Consider the following 14,470-nt stretch of genomic DNA (forward strand, 5'->3'; position numbering starts at 1 on the left):
GCAATGAACCTGAAATATATGAAAGTTTCATTTTTATCATTACATTATGGAAAATAATGACCTTTATCACAATATGCTAATTTTTTGAGAAGGATCTGTAGATGTCTGTGATGGTGGGGAGATTGACTCCAACATCGTCTGTGCAGCCTTCACCACTTTGCAAAACTTTTCTTCCTGCAGCTGTGCAGCCTCCATGCCACACAACTTCACAACTCCACGACTTATGTTGTGACTTGGCACTATACAAATAAATTGAGTTGAATTGAACTGTGGCTCCTCGGACTGATGAAGTCTTTTTGATGAAAGACGAAACGTTTCAACAACAAAAACAAAACAAAAAAACTTCCTGAGGACCTGACTTAACTTTGTTGGATTTTTCTACCTGATTACTAAGCATGAACATACGGTACTTCCTTCTTATGTTGATCTTCCTACGCTATTGTGGTGGTACCAAGTGGATCATATTAAAATTATGTGATTTACAAGGCACACCGGTTCGTAGCTCTTACAAAAATACTTGACATCTGAGACAGGCTTGCAAAATTAGAAAAGTTTATTCACCTTTTTATAAATACTTTTTTAAAAATCCTATTAAAAAAAGGGAACAACACAAAACTCAGGAGCTGAGGTTACCGGAAGGTTACCGGTTATCCTTTTATACTCAGCCCACTTAACAGGAAGTTACATTTCCCTAGCCAGGTCTATTTCCATACTGCTACACTATGTAAATGTTATGTTTAATAGGTAAATGAGGGCACAGATTGTGTTGTAGAGTTCTTTGAATATATTTATTTGGTGGAAAGGCACTATATAAGTTTAGTCCATTTACCTTTTACCATTTAATCAAATTGAATTGAACTCTGTAACCTACTAGTTTCAGACTGGAAATACCATCTTAAAGAGGCCTTCCATTCCAGATGGAAGGTGAAACGTTTCAGAAAAAAAACAAAAAGAAACTGTCCAGATGACCTGACTGAAAATTGTTGGATTGTATACCTGGATTATTGAGCATGGACTTTTTTTGGTTTTGAACCAGTTTGACATGACTGTCTACGAGGAAGAGGGCCAGCACAAGAGGAAGTGCGTGCCAAAGACACCATCTTAGCACCAACATAACTGGTTTGTTCCATTTTAGAGTAAGCTGTTTGGGGGAAGAATCCGTTTTGTGTTGTGTGTTTCCTTGACTGATGAAGCCTTCTGGATGGAAGGTGAAACGTTTCAGGAAACAAAAAAGAAACTGTCCAGATGACCTGACTGGAAATTGTTGGATTGTATACCTGGATTATTGAGCATGGACTTTTTTTTTTTTTTTTTTGGTTTTTCATCTTAAAGAGGATTGAATATTAATGCACATCACATTTTTCAGGTTTTATTTTAAAAACTTTGAATCCTTTTACCAACAATGTTATTGAGGTTTTCATCCCATCATTGAAAGATCTAAAAATCTGTTGAGATTTCTGTAATCCAGTTTATTTATTTTCAGAAATGGTGCCAAAGTTCAGAGCTCTAAAGAAACCTGCGCAGCTTGCCGTCATCAACAGTTTAGAGAAGGTACCTGGTTTTACAGCCTTTGGAGATTACAGATCATCATTCACATCTTGTTTTTAGCACCAGTAATGTTATCTTGCATTTTCTCTGCAGGCTTTTTGGAACTGGGTGGAAAATTACCCAGATGAATTCACAATGCTGTACCAGCGTCCACAGACTGACATGGCAGGTATGAAACACAACAAACCATTTCAATTTTCAGATTTAGAGCAAAATTAGGTATCCGCTTTTATGAAATAAATCAACATCTACTTTCCCCAGATGGAATAAAATGCATGTTCTTTTAAAATACAGAGACTAAAAAGGTCAGTTTATAATGTTCAGTTTGAACAGTTAATTGCAGGAATAATGCAGGGAGTAGTCAAATTGTTTTTTTTATTCATCAACTATGATGAGGACATGAACAAGTCTTTATTAATTTCAAAATGTAAAAAAACAAAAATGTATATTTTTTATTGTTAGTATTACTGTAGATGAACAGATGCTGAGAAATATTCATCAATTAAAACGGATTCCTCATTTTTCTGGACTGAATAAAACGTGCATTGAATTTAATGAAATGTAAACGTGAGACGTCATTTATCTTTGACCCATCAAAATGAATGCGGTCATTTATTTTACAGAATCAAAGTTTAACATCAAACATTTACATTAATTTGGCAAAATATGAAAATAACAACATAATTAACAGCTTTACAGGTAGTGAGAAACAATGCGGCGATTGTTTCCACTCTTCAGCAGAACAGCAGACATCAATGAAAACTGTACAATTATGATCAATTATCCACACGGCGGTGGATGAGCACTTTACACAGACATTTCTAAATTATCTGGAAGGATTTCTACTTGAGAGAAGAATTTAAAGATGGAAATGAAGTTTAAAGGGAGTAAAAGATGGTGTGTGAGGGGAAGTGTTGACCAGAACCGACACTCTCCATTAGAACCCAGCTTTTCCTCGGTACGCTTTGGTAGGAAACTTGACTCATTACCTTTCTGAAGATAAATCAGCAGATATGGAGGTCCAGTTAACGCTACCTGTCCAGCGTCTCCATAGGATGGCTGTGACTCGTCCGAAGTAGTGACGAGATTCCGTCCGACACCAGCTCACCTCAGCAAGTGGACTTCACATGAGTGGAGTCCTTCAGAAGTTCCACTCAGAGGTGGAAGATGTTATAATCCAACTCGAAGAGCCTTATCATGGCTGGACTTCTGTTCTCCCAAACGACTTCACAGAACTGCGAACATCTCAGAACTTCTCCGCGCCGCCGAACTGTGAGAACTAGGAAGTACCGGCAATTTAAAGAGCTCTATTTCCGGTATATTTGAGCGTCCCTGATTGGTCCATATTAACCAGACAGGGGTGTGTTTTGTGATGTAAGAGGTTACTAGAAGTCAGAAAACAGCAAGAATTGTTATGGAACAGATTAAACTGTTCTCAGAGACAGAGTTTTGTTTTGGCGAGTTTGGAAACAGGTGCCAACTTCTCTGTTGACATCTGAGAGGATGTAAACAAGACAGTTGTTCCAACACATGTCTGCTTCGACTCCTGACCTTGGAAAACGCACACTTGCTCATTCAAAGACAGAAATCAGAAAATGCATAAAAATCTGTAACAGACCTTAACATGAATTCTAACTCTGCATATGGCTTAAAAAATCATTACACTGTTTCACAGTTAATAAAATTGATTAGTTCACTGCAACATCTAAAATGGTTTGAACTAAGACACTTTGATTATCAACATTTGTAAAATAGTAATGATAATAAAAAGAGAGTGTTCTTTCACTTGATTTTCAAGAAGGAAAGTCTCAGGATGGGTGAACCTGTATTTCTGGATTCAGATCAATGAAATGACAGTTTCTGTCCCACAAGGTTCTTAAGGTCAAGGGTTTTGACCTTAGGCTTAGTTTTGACATCAGGTTAAGTTCACTACATTACTCTCTTGTGCAACAAACACCCAGCCAGTTTATAGTTTGAACAAAACAGAGGGATCAGAATACCTTTTTAATCCCAGGGGGAAACTGACTTTGTCACAGTTGTTCCATGTAAAGCTATAAAATGTAAACATACAATAATATCCAAGTACATGCATATCTGAATGAAAATGAGAGAATAAAGAAAAATTAAAAGATTTAAACGTTTACTATGAAAATGTAATAAATACAATATGTGCATTGTATATATTCAAAGTATGTGAAGCTCTAGTGCCAGTGTATAAATATGTGCATAATGTTGACAAGGTAAGCAATTCAATGTGTTAGCAGTGTGTTAGCATTGTGCTAGCAGTGTGTTAACGGTGTGTTAGCAGAGTGTTAACAGCGTGTTAGCAGTGTGTTAGCAGTGTGTTAACAGTGTGTTAACAGTGTGCTAACAGTGTGCTAGCAGTGTGCTGGCAGTGTGTTGGCAATGTGTTAACAGTGTGTTAGCAGTGTGTTAGCAGAGTGTTAGCAGAGTGTTAGCAGTATGTTAACAGTGTATTAGCAGTGTGTTAACAGTGTGTTAGCAGTGTGTTAACAATGTGTTAACAGTGTGTTAGCAGTGTGTTAGCAGAATGTTAGCAGAGTGTTAGCAGAGTGTTAACAGAGTGTTAGCAGTATGTTAACAGTGTATTAGCAGTGTGTTAACAATGTGTTAGCAGTGTGTTAGCAGAGTGTTAGCAGAGCGTTAACAGTGTGTTAACAGTGTGTTAACAGTGTGTTAGCAGTGTGTTAGCAGTGTGTTAGCAGAGTTTCTAACAGTCAAAGGGAGGAGAGTTGTCTAGTTGGATGGCCACAGGCAGAAATGACTTCCTATGGCACTCTGTCATGCATTTTGGTGGTCTCAATCTTTCAATAAATGTACTCGTGTGTTTGGCCAGCACATCATGGAGAGGATAGGTGACATTGGCATGTCACAGATGGCATCCTCCTACCTGACTCTACAGTCATTGAATTTAGCTCCACCCCCACAATGTTACTGGCCTTGTGGATAAGTTTGTTGAGTCTGTTGGCATCTGCTACCCTCAGTCTGCTGCCCCAGTACACAACAGCAAACAGGAAGACACTGGCCACTACAGTCTCATAAAACATCCTCAGTATAGTTAGACAGATGTTAAAGAACCATAACCTCCTCCAAAAATAGAGGTGGCTCTGGCCCTTCTTGTAGAGGGCATAAGTATTCTTAGTCCAGCCCTGTATATGGTCACTGAACGCTCCTAAGTATTTATAATCCTCCACAATGTCCACAGTGATCCCCTGGATGGAAACGGGTCAACAGTGTCCTGACCCTCCTTAGATCCACAGCCAGTTCATTTGTCTTTGTCATGTTGAGCTACAGGTGGTTCTGCTCTCACCATGTGGCAAAGTTACCAACTACAATTTTGTATTCAGTATCATCACCATTACTGACACATCCAACTATCGCATAGTGACCACAAAATTTCTGGAGCTGGCAGGACTCTGTCTGGTAGCTGAAGTCTGTGATGTAGAGGATAAAGATGAAGGAAGAGATGACTGTCTCCTATGGGGCCCCAGTTTTGCCGACCACCCTGTCTTACACACAGTCAGTTCTGCAAGTGCTCATACTGTGGTCTGTCAGTCAGATGGTTCACCATCCAGGACAGGAGGGGGGCATCCATCTGCATTACTATAAGATGGCTCTGTAGTATGCTAAGGCTAGGTTAGCTTCAGTTAGCTTCAGAGCTCCACTACAGTCAATTTTTAATAACGGGTTCTCACTTTTTTGAGCTACTTGACAGATATGTGACAGAGGTTCTATGTGGGAGATGGTCTAATCAGTGACACGAGACGTTAATTTTCTTTGACCCATCAAAATGAATGTGGTCATTTATTAACAGAATCAAAATTTAACATCAAAACATTGTACACTTGATTATACTGGTTGGCTCTGATTAATAAAACTTGGCACGTTTTACTTAATAAAAACAACAGACATTTCTGAAGATATCTGGATTAATTACTGGCAAGATAGAAGAGTTTTAAAGATGGGGAATGAAGGAGTTTGAATGGAGAGAAAATGGATGGATGAGGATGTATGTCTGTAGACCAGAACAACACGCTCCTTTCAAGCGCAGCTCACCCGCGGTACACTGGTAGTGAAGCTCGTGACGACTCTTTACCTTGGCAGAGGATGAATCAGCTGCGGTCAAGAGGTCCCTGGCACGCTACTTTTCAGCGTCTCCTCAGGGCGGCTGCGACTCGGCAGAAGCCGTGAGATAATCCGTTCCACAGAACAAACTTCCTCAGAAGTTATAGGGCATTCGCCGGGTGGACTCACATGAGCTGTGATTCCGTCAGAGGTTCCACTCAGATGTGGAAGGCTCCATAATCCCAACTAGACTCGGAAGAACTCCCAACTAACTCCAGCACTTCAGAACTTTCGGAACCTCTTTTCTGAACTTTTGGAACTTTTGTTCTCGTAATTGTCAACTTTTAAAGAGTTCTGCTTCCGGTCACTTTTGGGAAGTCCTGATTGGTTGAAAGAACCAACAGGGGTGTGGTTTTAGTGACGTCAGAGGGTCATTACAAGTCAAGAATACAACGGAGATGTTTAGGAACAGACAGAGAAATGTTTTGGAGAAATGACAGACTTACAGGTGCCAGTTTTCTTGTTTCTGTCTGAGAGGTTTAAAAACATGACAGTTCGTTCCAATAAACTTGTTTGCGACTGTCTCCGACTTTTGACCGACATCACTCTCTCATTTCAGACAGAAGATCAAAATGCATAATTACTTTGTAACAGACATTTAACTTGATTTCTACTTTGAATGAGGATTAAAAATCATTAATACTGTTTCATAGTTGATTTAAAATGAGTGGTTCACTTCAACATTTAAAATGGTTTGAACTAAACACACTTTTGATTATCAAGACATTGTAAAAATATTAATGATAATATGAAAAAGAGTGTTCTTTCAATTGATTAGTTCAGGATACAATTAGAAAGTCTCTGGATGAGCTAATTTGTATTTCTGGATTCAAATCAATGAAATAACAGTTCCTGTCCCATGAAGGTCTTCAGAGGCAGGTTTTGACCGGAGGCTCTGTTCACTACAGCTCGATAAGATGGCTAATCAAACATACAATAACTGCTGGTCTATAGAGTGCACCCGAATATAAGCCACCACACTAAATAAAAAAACAACAACAAAAAACCCAATTTTAGACACTTAAAAGTCACACCCATTTAAGCTGGGGGTTTTCACGTTAAAATATGGGTGGCAGCACATAGCTTCTGAGAGATATGTGCATTTCTTGTTGTAGATCAAGATTCAACCACCAGAAGGCATTTCACAGGCTTTATTTTGCTTTTCAAAATAAACAGAGTGAATTCCACACCTCTTCATGATAACTACCTATCTCACTCATGGTTGCTCTACTGAATGGTCTAACACAAGCTAACACATAATGAACTCATAAACTAAGCTAAGAAGAACAGACTAATCACTAAAAAAACAATGATAAACAGCTAACTGAAATGATTAACAATTAACATAAATTTTACCCATTATCCCTCCCTGATGCCATGTGTCAACCACAATGAACCAACGAGTAGTCTCGTTGAGTCACAATGCTCCACCCCCCAAGAGAGACATGCATTGATGAGACTACCTTTATTAATAAAGGTAAAAAAATCTGACCAATAAAATTACCTAACAGGTCTCAGTCGAACCAATGAAACGGGGAAAGTAGGAGAGATCGGTGGGGGGCGATAATTTGCTGACACGCCTACTGGATTGATTGACAGGTCGCAATAAAAAACAAAAAACGAGAGCTGGCAGTCCAGCCGCAGTGGTGTTCTGTGTTTAGGCTGAGTACTGAACCGAGGTTCTTAAATGGCACCCACCGATCTGCACCGGTCGGTGTATGGATTGAAACATCACTCTTTTTTCGGTGTCAAGTTTCTGTATTGGCTGTAACGTGTCACATTGTTTCAGCACGCAGGCAGGTAAAACGCCAGACATATGACAAACAGACATGTCATGCCCTCCCGCAGCCACGCTGGACATGATTTTAATTCGCTCGTGACAAATTCCTTCATTTCTCACAATTTCAGTCATGGCGTCAAAGGAGGAGGAGGAAGAGATCGCTTGCCTCTTGGGAATAAAAAAACAAACAAAAGAAAAGGCCAGATCAGGGACCAAGAAGGGAAGTTTAATACATTGGTGTCTCATACAAAACAGTCCATCGCCGAGCAGTTTATTGTGTGTCACAGAGTATGCGCACTCAGTCGTAAAAATTGAGCTTTGCACAGACATGCCCTGCGGGTGTCCACTTCGACTCTAATCCAGTACGCACGGACCTCTGCGGATCCACGTACGTGCGAGTGTACTACAGGCTTTAGTTCATATATTAGATCTTTTTATTGTTTTTCTTTTACATTTTACAGTTGGATGTAACTGGGACCCTATGGACACAATTTTGTTTTCCACCACATGTACCACGTGGTGCGAATGACAAATAAAGAAACCTTCACTCTGACTACACAATCATGGGGAAGAATGCTAACTTGACACTTGTCCAAAAGACAACGATTGACACCTTGCACAAGGAGGGCAAGACACAAAAGGCCATTACTAAAGAGGCTGGCTGTTCACAGAGCTCTGTGTCCAAGCACATTAACAGAAAGGTGAAGGAAAGGAAAAGTTGTGGTAGAATAAAGTGTACAAGCAATAGGGATAACTGCACCCTGGAGAGGATGGTGAAACCAAACCCATTCCAAAATGTGGGGGAGATCCACAAAAGAGTGGACTGCAGCTGTAGTCAGTGCTTCAAGAACCACCACGCACAGACGTATGCAAGACATGGGTTTCAGCTGTCGCATTTCTTGTGTCAAGACACTCTTGAACAAGAGACGGCATCAGAAGTGTCTTTCCTGGGGTAAAAACTGAACTGGACTGCTGCTGAGTGGTCCAAAGTTATGTTCTCTGATGAAAGTAAATTTTGCATTTCCTTTGGAAATCAAGGTTCCAGAGTCTGGAGGAAGAGAGAAGAGGCAAAGAATCCACGTTACTTGAGGTCTAGTGTCAAGTTTCCACAGTCAGTGATGATTTGGGGTGCCATGTCATCTGCTGGTGTTGGTCCATTGTGTTTTCTGAGGTCCAAGAGCAAGGCAGCCGTCTACCAAAAAGTTTTAGAGCACTTCATGCTTCCTTCTGTTGACCAGCTTTACTGATATGCAGATTTCATTTGCCAACAAGACTTGGCACCTGCACACAGTGCCAAAGCTACCAGTACCTGGTTTAAGGAACATGGTATGCCTGTTTTTAATTGGCCAGCAAACTCACCATAGAAAATCTATGGGGGACTTCCGGGTCGGACCACCATCATGATGGCCGCATAGCGAGAACACTCCTGGATGAACCAGAGTTAGAGAAATTTCCTCATATAAACTTAAGTAAATCTATCAATATAAAGTGTTAAAAAGGGGATAAGAACCGTGTCACCACTTTAAACAACAAATGCCGACTGAGATCAGATGGGTGAGAAAGACGGGATGCAGCAACAGTTAGCAGCTAACGGCCCCCAAGCTAACAAACGAGGCACAGTGCCTAAAAATGTCAGATTCTGAACTGATTCTGCGAGAATTAAGAGGGTTTCACCAAGTAAATAAAGAACAACTTGACAGTAAAAGAAAATTGTGAAGGTGAATACCAGAATGGATAAGGTGGAAGGACATATTGAGAAGGCAAAAGAAAGGATCCAAAACACAGGAAATTGTCAGATCTGGAGAGTCGTTCCAGACGCGAAAACAAGGATGTAAGGGGTAATGGAGGGGTCTGAGAAGGAAATGACAATGATGATCAAATTTGTGGAAAATCTTCTCCTCCTACCATGCAGCCCAGCTGAGACCTTTAGTCTGTCTGTGTTCACCAACATACACTGCAGCTTGGAAGGAAATAGAAGGCACAACGATAAAAGGAGTCCCAATAACAGCCCTACTCAGTGATCATAAATTACAAGAAGAACAACAGATCCCAGAAGACCACATAACGGGTAGCTTTCTGAAGTCCTGGCAGGAATTAATTAAAATTTGCAGATTAGGAGATACAGCAAAAATTTTGAGGTGGTGTGCCTATGACTCGGACTTCACACCACATAGAACAGACAATAGATTTAAGTTACGCATCTTAAAAAGATTAACTACATATTATTCATTTGTCCACAAAGGGACATTTCTGAGTTTCAAAACCTTACAGAAAGATCATGAACTGGGAAAAGATGATTTCTTCAGGTACCTACAGGTGAGACATTATTTTAATAAAAATCTTAAAGGGACGTTGGAAAAAGGCGAATCAATGTTCATGGAGGTATTTCTATCATTAATTAAGTCCAGAGCAGATAATGAAATTGTCTCTAAACTATACAATGCCATTGAAATATCTAAACAAGGTAATACAGAATACATAAAGAAGAAATGGGAAAAGGAAATGAAAGTAATGATCACACAGGAGAAATGGGAGAAAATATGTCAACTACAATGGGTCTCGACCGGATCAAACACATGGCGAGAATTCTGCTGGAAAAACATTGCAAGATTTTTTGTTACACCCATTCAGAAACGACACCAGGGCAAGGGGGATGCTTGTTGGAGACTTTGTGGGTCTAAGGGAGCCAATAACTTGGTATGGTATGGTATAAAGTTTATTAATTAAAAAAAACAAAACAATTCCATAACAATATAAAAAAATACAAGAGATTTAAAATGAAAGGCAGCAGAAAGAAGAAAAAATCTTATTATATCTGCCCCTTTTTTCAAACAATTAGTTCAATCATAATAATTTTCAAGTAACAGAACAAAATGAATAACTCGCTTTCTATTTTTTCTAATTCTAATACAAAAAACACACTAAGCTACTTCATATAAACTTTTTTAACAATTCGGCTTTGATCTTTTTCTTAAATGTACACATTGACTTGGCATTTTTCACATCACTCTCTAGAACATTCCACAATCCAACTCCTTGGATTGAGGTAGACCTTCCCTTCAGACTAGTTCTGAATTTTGGTTTGACAAATATCTCTATCCCCTTAAGATTGTAACAACTTTGTCAACTTTGATTATAACAACTTCCACATTTTCTGGGAGTGCCAGGTAATAAGACCCTACTGGGAAGAGATCCACAAACATATTGAAAATGTATTTAATTCCATTCCATTCAACTGTGAAACTTTGTACTTGGGTAACTTAATGCTTGAAACATGGACCAACAAAGACAAAAAACTGTTGACTATCCTGTTGGCAGCCAGTAAAAAATCCGTCACGAGGAAATGGTTAAAGGCAGAACCACCCACAAATGATGAATGGATTGAAATTGTCTATCAGATTTATGTTATGAAAAAAATATATTTTTCCCTCCAAGTCAAAAAAGAAAAATTTTACCAGATCTGGACCAAATGGACTAAGTAGGTAAAACCAATTAGATCTGACTTTATTTGATGGTACTTGTGAATTATGTGATCCTGTTCTTTGTTCTTACTGTTTTTATGGTTTGTGGTGCACCCCCCAGTTTTGTTCAACTCTGTTCTTTTTTGACATTGTTCTGTGAAAGAAAACCTTAGAAAGGCAACATGGACAAAATTCATTTGGACTTTTTTGCCTCCATCCTTATATATGACCTTGAATGGCTAAAGCTGTAATTAATGAATGTGATAGAAAACTGTCTTTCTAAAAAAATAAATAAATCTATGGGGTACAGTGTTTCCCCTACCATTATACAGACGGGGCGCCCTGCCTCGTCAACAGAACCGAGCGCCCCTTCTATCGAACCCCCCGCCCAACCGCCTGTCGGCACTGACGTAATGCCAAGCTGGTGGCTCGCAGTACAGGTGCGCAAGCTAAAAAGCTAAAGGCAGCCTCTTCCCTCGTGCTGAGCCGTCACGCTGACACCCCCGGCCCCACTCACTCAAACACTGTTGGTACAAACAGTGCGCGGCTCAGATGTGTCTCTGACTCTTTCCTCTCCTCCACCCCTCCTCTAAAGCTGTAACTGTCGGTACAAATGGCGCGCCGCTGTGTCCCTGTACCCCCACTAAAATTGTTGGTATAAACACCGCGCTGTGCAGCTCAGGACGTGTCCCCCCGCAGACAAAAATCAGACGAGATGAGCGCCCTGCCATGGCAAGTTATCTAGGGGGAACACTGGGGTATTGGAAGAGCAAGATGTGATACGCCAGATCCAACAATTCTGAAGAGCTGAAGGTCACCGTCAGAGCAACCTGGGCTCATAACACCTGAGCAGTGCTACAGACTGATCCACTCCATGCCACACCGCATTGCTGCAGTAATCCAGGCAAAAGGAGCAACAACTAAGTATTGATGCTGTACATGCTCATACTTTTCATGTTCACACTTTTCAGTTGACCAACATTTCTAAAAATCCTTTTTTTAAATTGGTCTTAAGTAAAATTCAAATTTTCTGAGACATTGTTTTCAAACTTGATTCAACCTTTATTTAGACAGAATCCCAGAACTCCAGCTATCCTGTGCAAACTCTGGAGCTCCACTGGTCCATACTGCTGCATCGCTCCACGCTGCTTCACCTGACACCCCCCCGCTGTCAAACCCATGTCTTTTTTTATAAGTTCCGGTAAAGCTGCAGGCAGCACGGTGGCGCAATTGGTAGAGCTGCTGCCTCCCAGCAAGCAGGTCCCTGGTTCAAATCCCGGTCCGGGGGCCTTTCTGGGTGGAGTTTGCATGTTCTCTCCGTGCATGCGTGGGTTTTCTCTGAGTACTCCAGTTTCCTCCCACAGACCAAAAACATGCATGTTAGACTGATGGTAACTCTGAATTGTCCCTAGGTGTGAGTGAGAGAGTGAATGGTTGTTTGTGTCGTTTGTCTCTATGTGTCCCTGTGATGGACTGGAGACCTGTCCAGGGTGTACCTCGCCCCTCACACAGTGATTGCTGGACATGGGCACCGGTGACCCCCGTGACCCAAAATGGAAGAAGCGGGTAAAGATAATGGATGGATGGATGGATAAAGCTGTGACCCAGATAATTTTCTCCGTGGATACTTTTGAGGATAAAATACACATCTACAAGACATTCTTGCATCTATTATAATACAAACATTTTATCTGTATTTCTTTTTTTAGGTTTTATTCTCGGTGGTAAACCGTTTTTTCACAAAAAAATAAATTTTAGTGTGATGTCACAACATGGTGACAGAGTGGGAGGAGTTATGGTAGGAAATTTGAAACCCTGAGCAAGAGTCTTTGTACACGAGGGCATTCACTCTGTGTCACAAAAGTTTGCCCCCAAGAGGGGTGGGTGCTGAGAGCCATGAGCGCCCTGCTCTCTTAAAGGAAAATGATAGTGGCATGAAGTTACCGAGAGACGGCAGGAAGTCTGTCAAAATAAAATATAAAAATATAAGTTTGGTGGCTGAGTGGTTAGAGCAGTCGTCCTCCAATGCAAGAGTTGTTCAATTCCACCAGCAGCCACATGCTTAAGTGTCCCTGGGCAAGACACTGAACTCCTTATAGTCTGTGATGTGTGCCCCATCAGTGTATGAATGTCCTAAAGCTCTGTTTAGTCTCTTTAGAATGATTTGTTCCATTAGCTTTGTAGAGATCTAGTATAGAGCTGTATGAAATTTTTTTTTTTCATTTAGCCTTTATTTATACAGGTAGTCTCATTGAGCCACGAGAACTCATTTTCAAGCGAGACCTGTTTAGGGAGCACATGGTGGGGGTTAAGGGCCCAGAGTGGGGCGAATGAGGGTGGGGGCAAGTGTGGGGGTTTCACCCACCCCACCCACAATTTTGATGTTGTCGGGGCCGGGGCGTGAACCGGCGATCTTCGGATCACAGGCCCACCTCTCTAACCTCTGCGCCACCACTCCCCATGAATGGGTCAATGAGGCACAGATTGTTGTAAAGCGCTTTGAGTATCTTGAAATAAGATGGAAAGGAGCTGTACAGTCCATTTGCCATTACCATAAATTATGAAAATTATTTAAAAAATCTACATAAGTTAGCCATTCCTGTTTATAAACTGCGGGGTACAAAGATCACCAGCATCAAGATAACAGCATAAAAAAAACCAAGATATAATTACAGCATCACGAATAAAAGCATAAAAACATGAAACATAAGTAGAAACAATGAAATACTAAATCAGATCACACTGTGTTAAATGTCAATAAGTACATCCTGATGCTGCTCAATAATCCAGGTAGAAAAATCTAAAAAAGTTCAATCTGGTCCTCTGGACATTCAAAAAACAAACAAGCAAAAACAAGTAGAAACGTTTTGTCTTCCATCTGAAAGACTTCCTCAGTCTGAGGTGCTGTTTTCAGCTCAGTCTCTTAAATAGCACCTTCTCAGAGTGGATCAACCAGTTTGCTGCTGACAACCAGAACCAGCTGATCACATGCTCAAGAAGGACCATCAGCCTAACAATGGATCATTAGCACACTGATGGCTGTTTACTGTTCACAGAGGGCTGAGTGATACTAGCAATCACAGCATTGTAAGAGGGGGACAGTTGAACCCGGAGGCTCCGCCCCTGTTTAATGATGGACGGTTTCTTTTCACAAAGATGGCCTCCTTTACTCCTCTCTCAAACCATCGTTCCTCTCTATCCAGGATGTGAACATCTTCATCTCTGAAAGAGTGACCTCTGACCTGGAGATGAGTGTAGACCGCAGAGTCCTGGCCTGATGGTGTTGATCTTCTGTGTTTGTCCATCCTTTTGGCCAGTGACTGTTTAGTTTCCCCGATGTAAGACTGATCACCTCCTGACACTGAACAACATACACAATATTACTCTGTTTGTGACGGGGGACTGGATCTTTGGGATGAACCAGTCTTTGCCACAGTGGCGGCAGCTTCCACCGGGTGGGGGCTATAACTCCAAAATAGTCAGTATACACACACACACACACACACACACACACACACACACACACACACACACA

General features: G+C 40.8%; 1 protein-coding gene across 1 annotated transcript in view; it reads left to right on the forward strand.

Annotated features, from left to right (window-relative positions):
- Nucleotides 1-14,470, forward strand: part of LOC119411474 (neurofibromin) — a gene marked incomplete at its 5' end in the record, with an annotated part of 106,502 nt that overhangs the window by 1,857 nt on the left and 90,175 nt on the right. The window contains 2 exon segments of the mRNA XM_037678425.1: nt 1,484-1,551; nt 1,642-1,717. Coding sequence (XP_037534353.1) covers nt 1,484-1,551; nt 1,642-1,717 — 144 coding nt within the window.

Source organism: Nematolebias whitei, chromosome 6 (genome assembly GCF_014905685.2).
Source record: "Nematolebias whitei isolate Nwh7 chromosome 6, NemWhi1, whole genome shotgun sequence".
Classification (NCBI taxonomy): domain Eukaryota; kingdom Metazoa; phylum Chordata; class Actinopteri; order Cyprinodontiformes; family Rivulidae; genus Nematolebias; species Nematolebias whitei.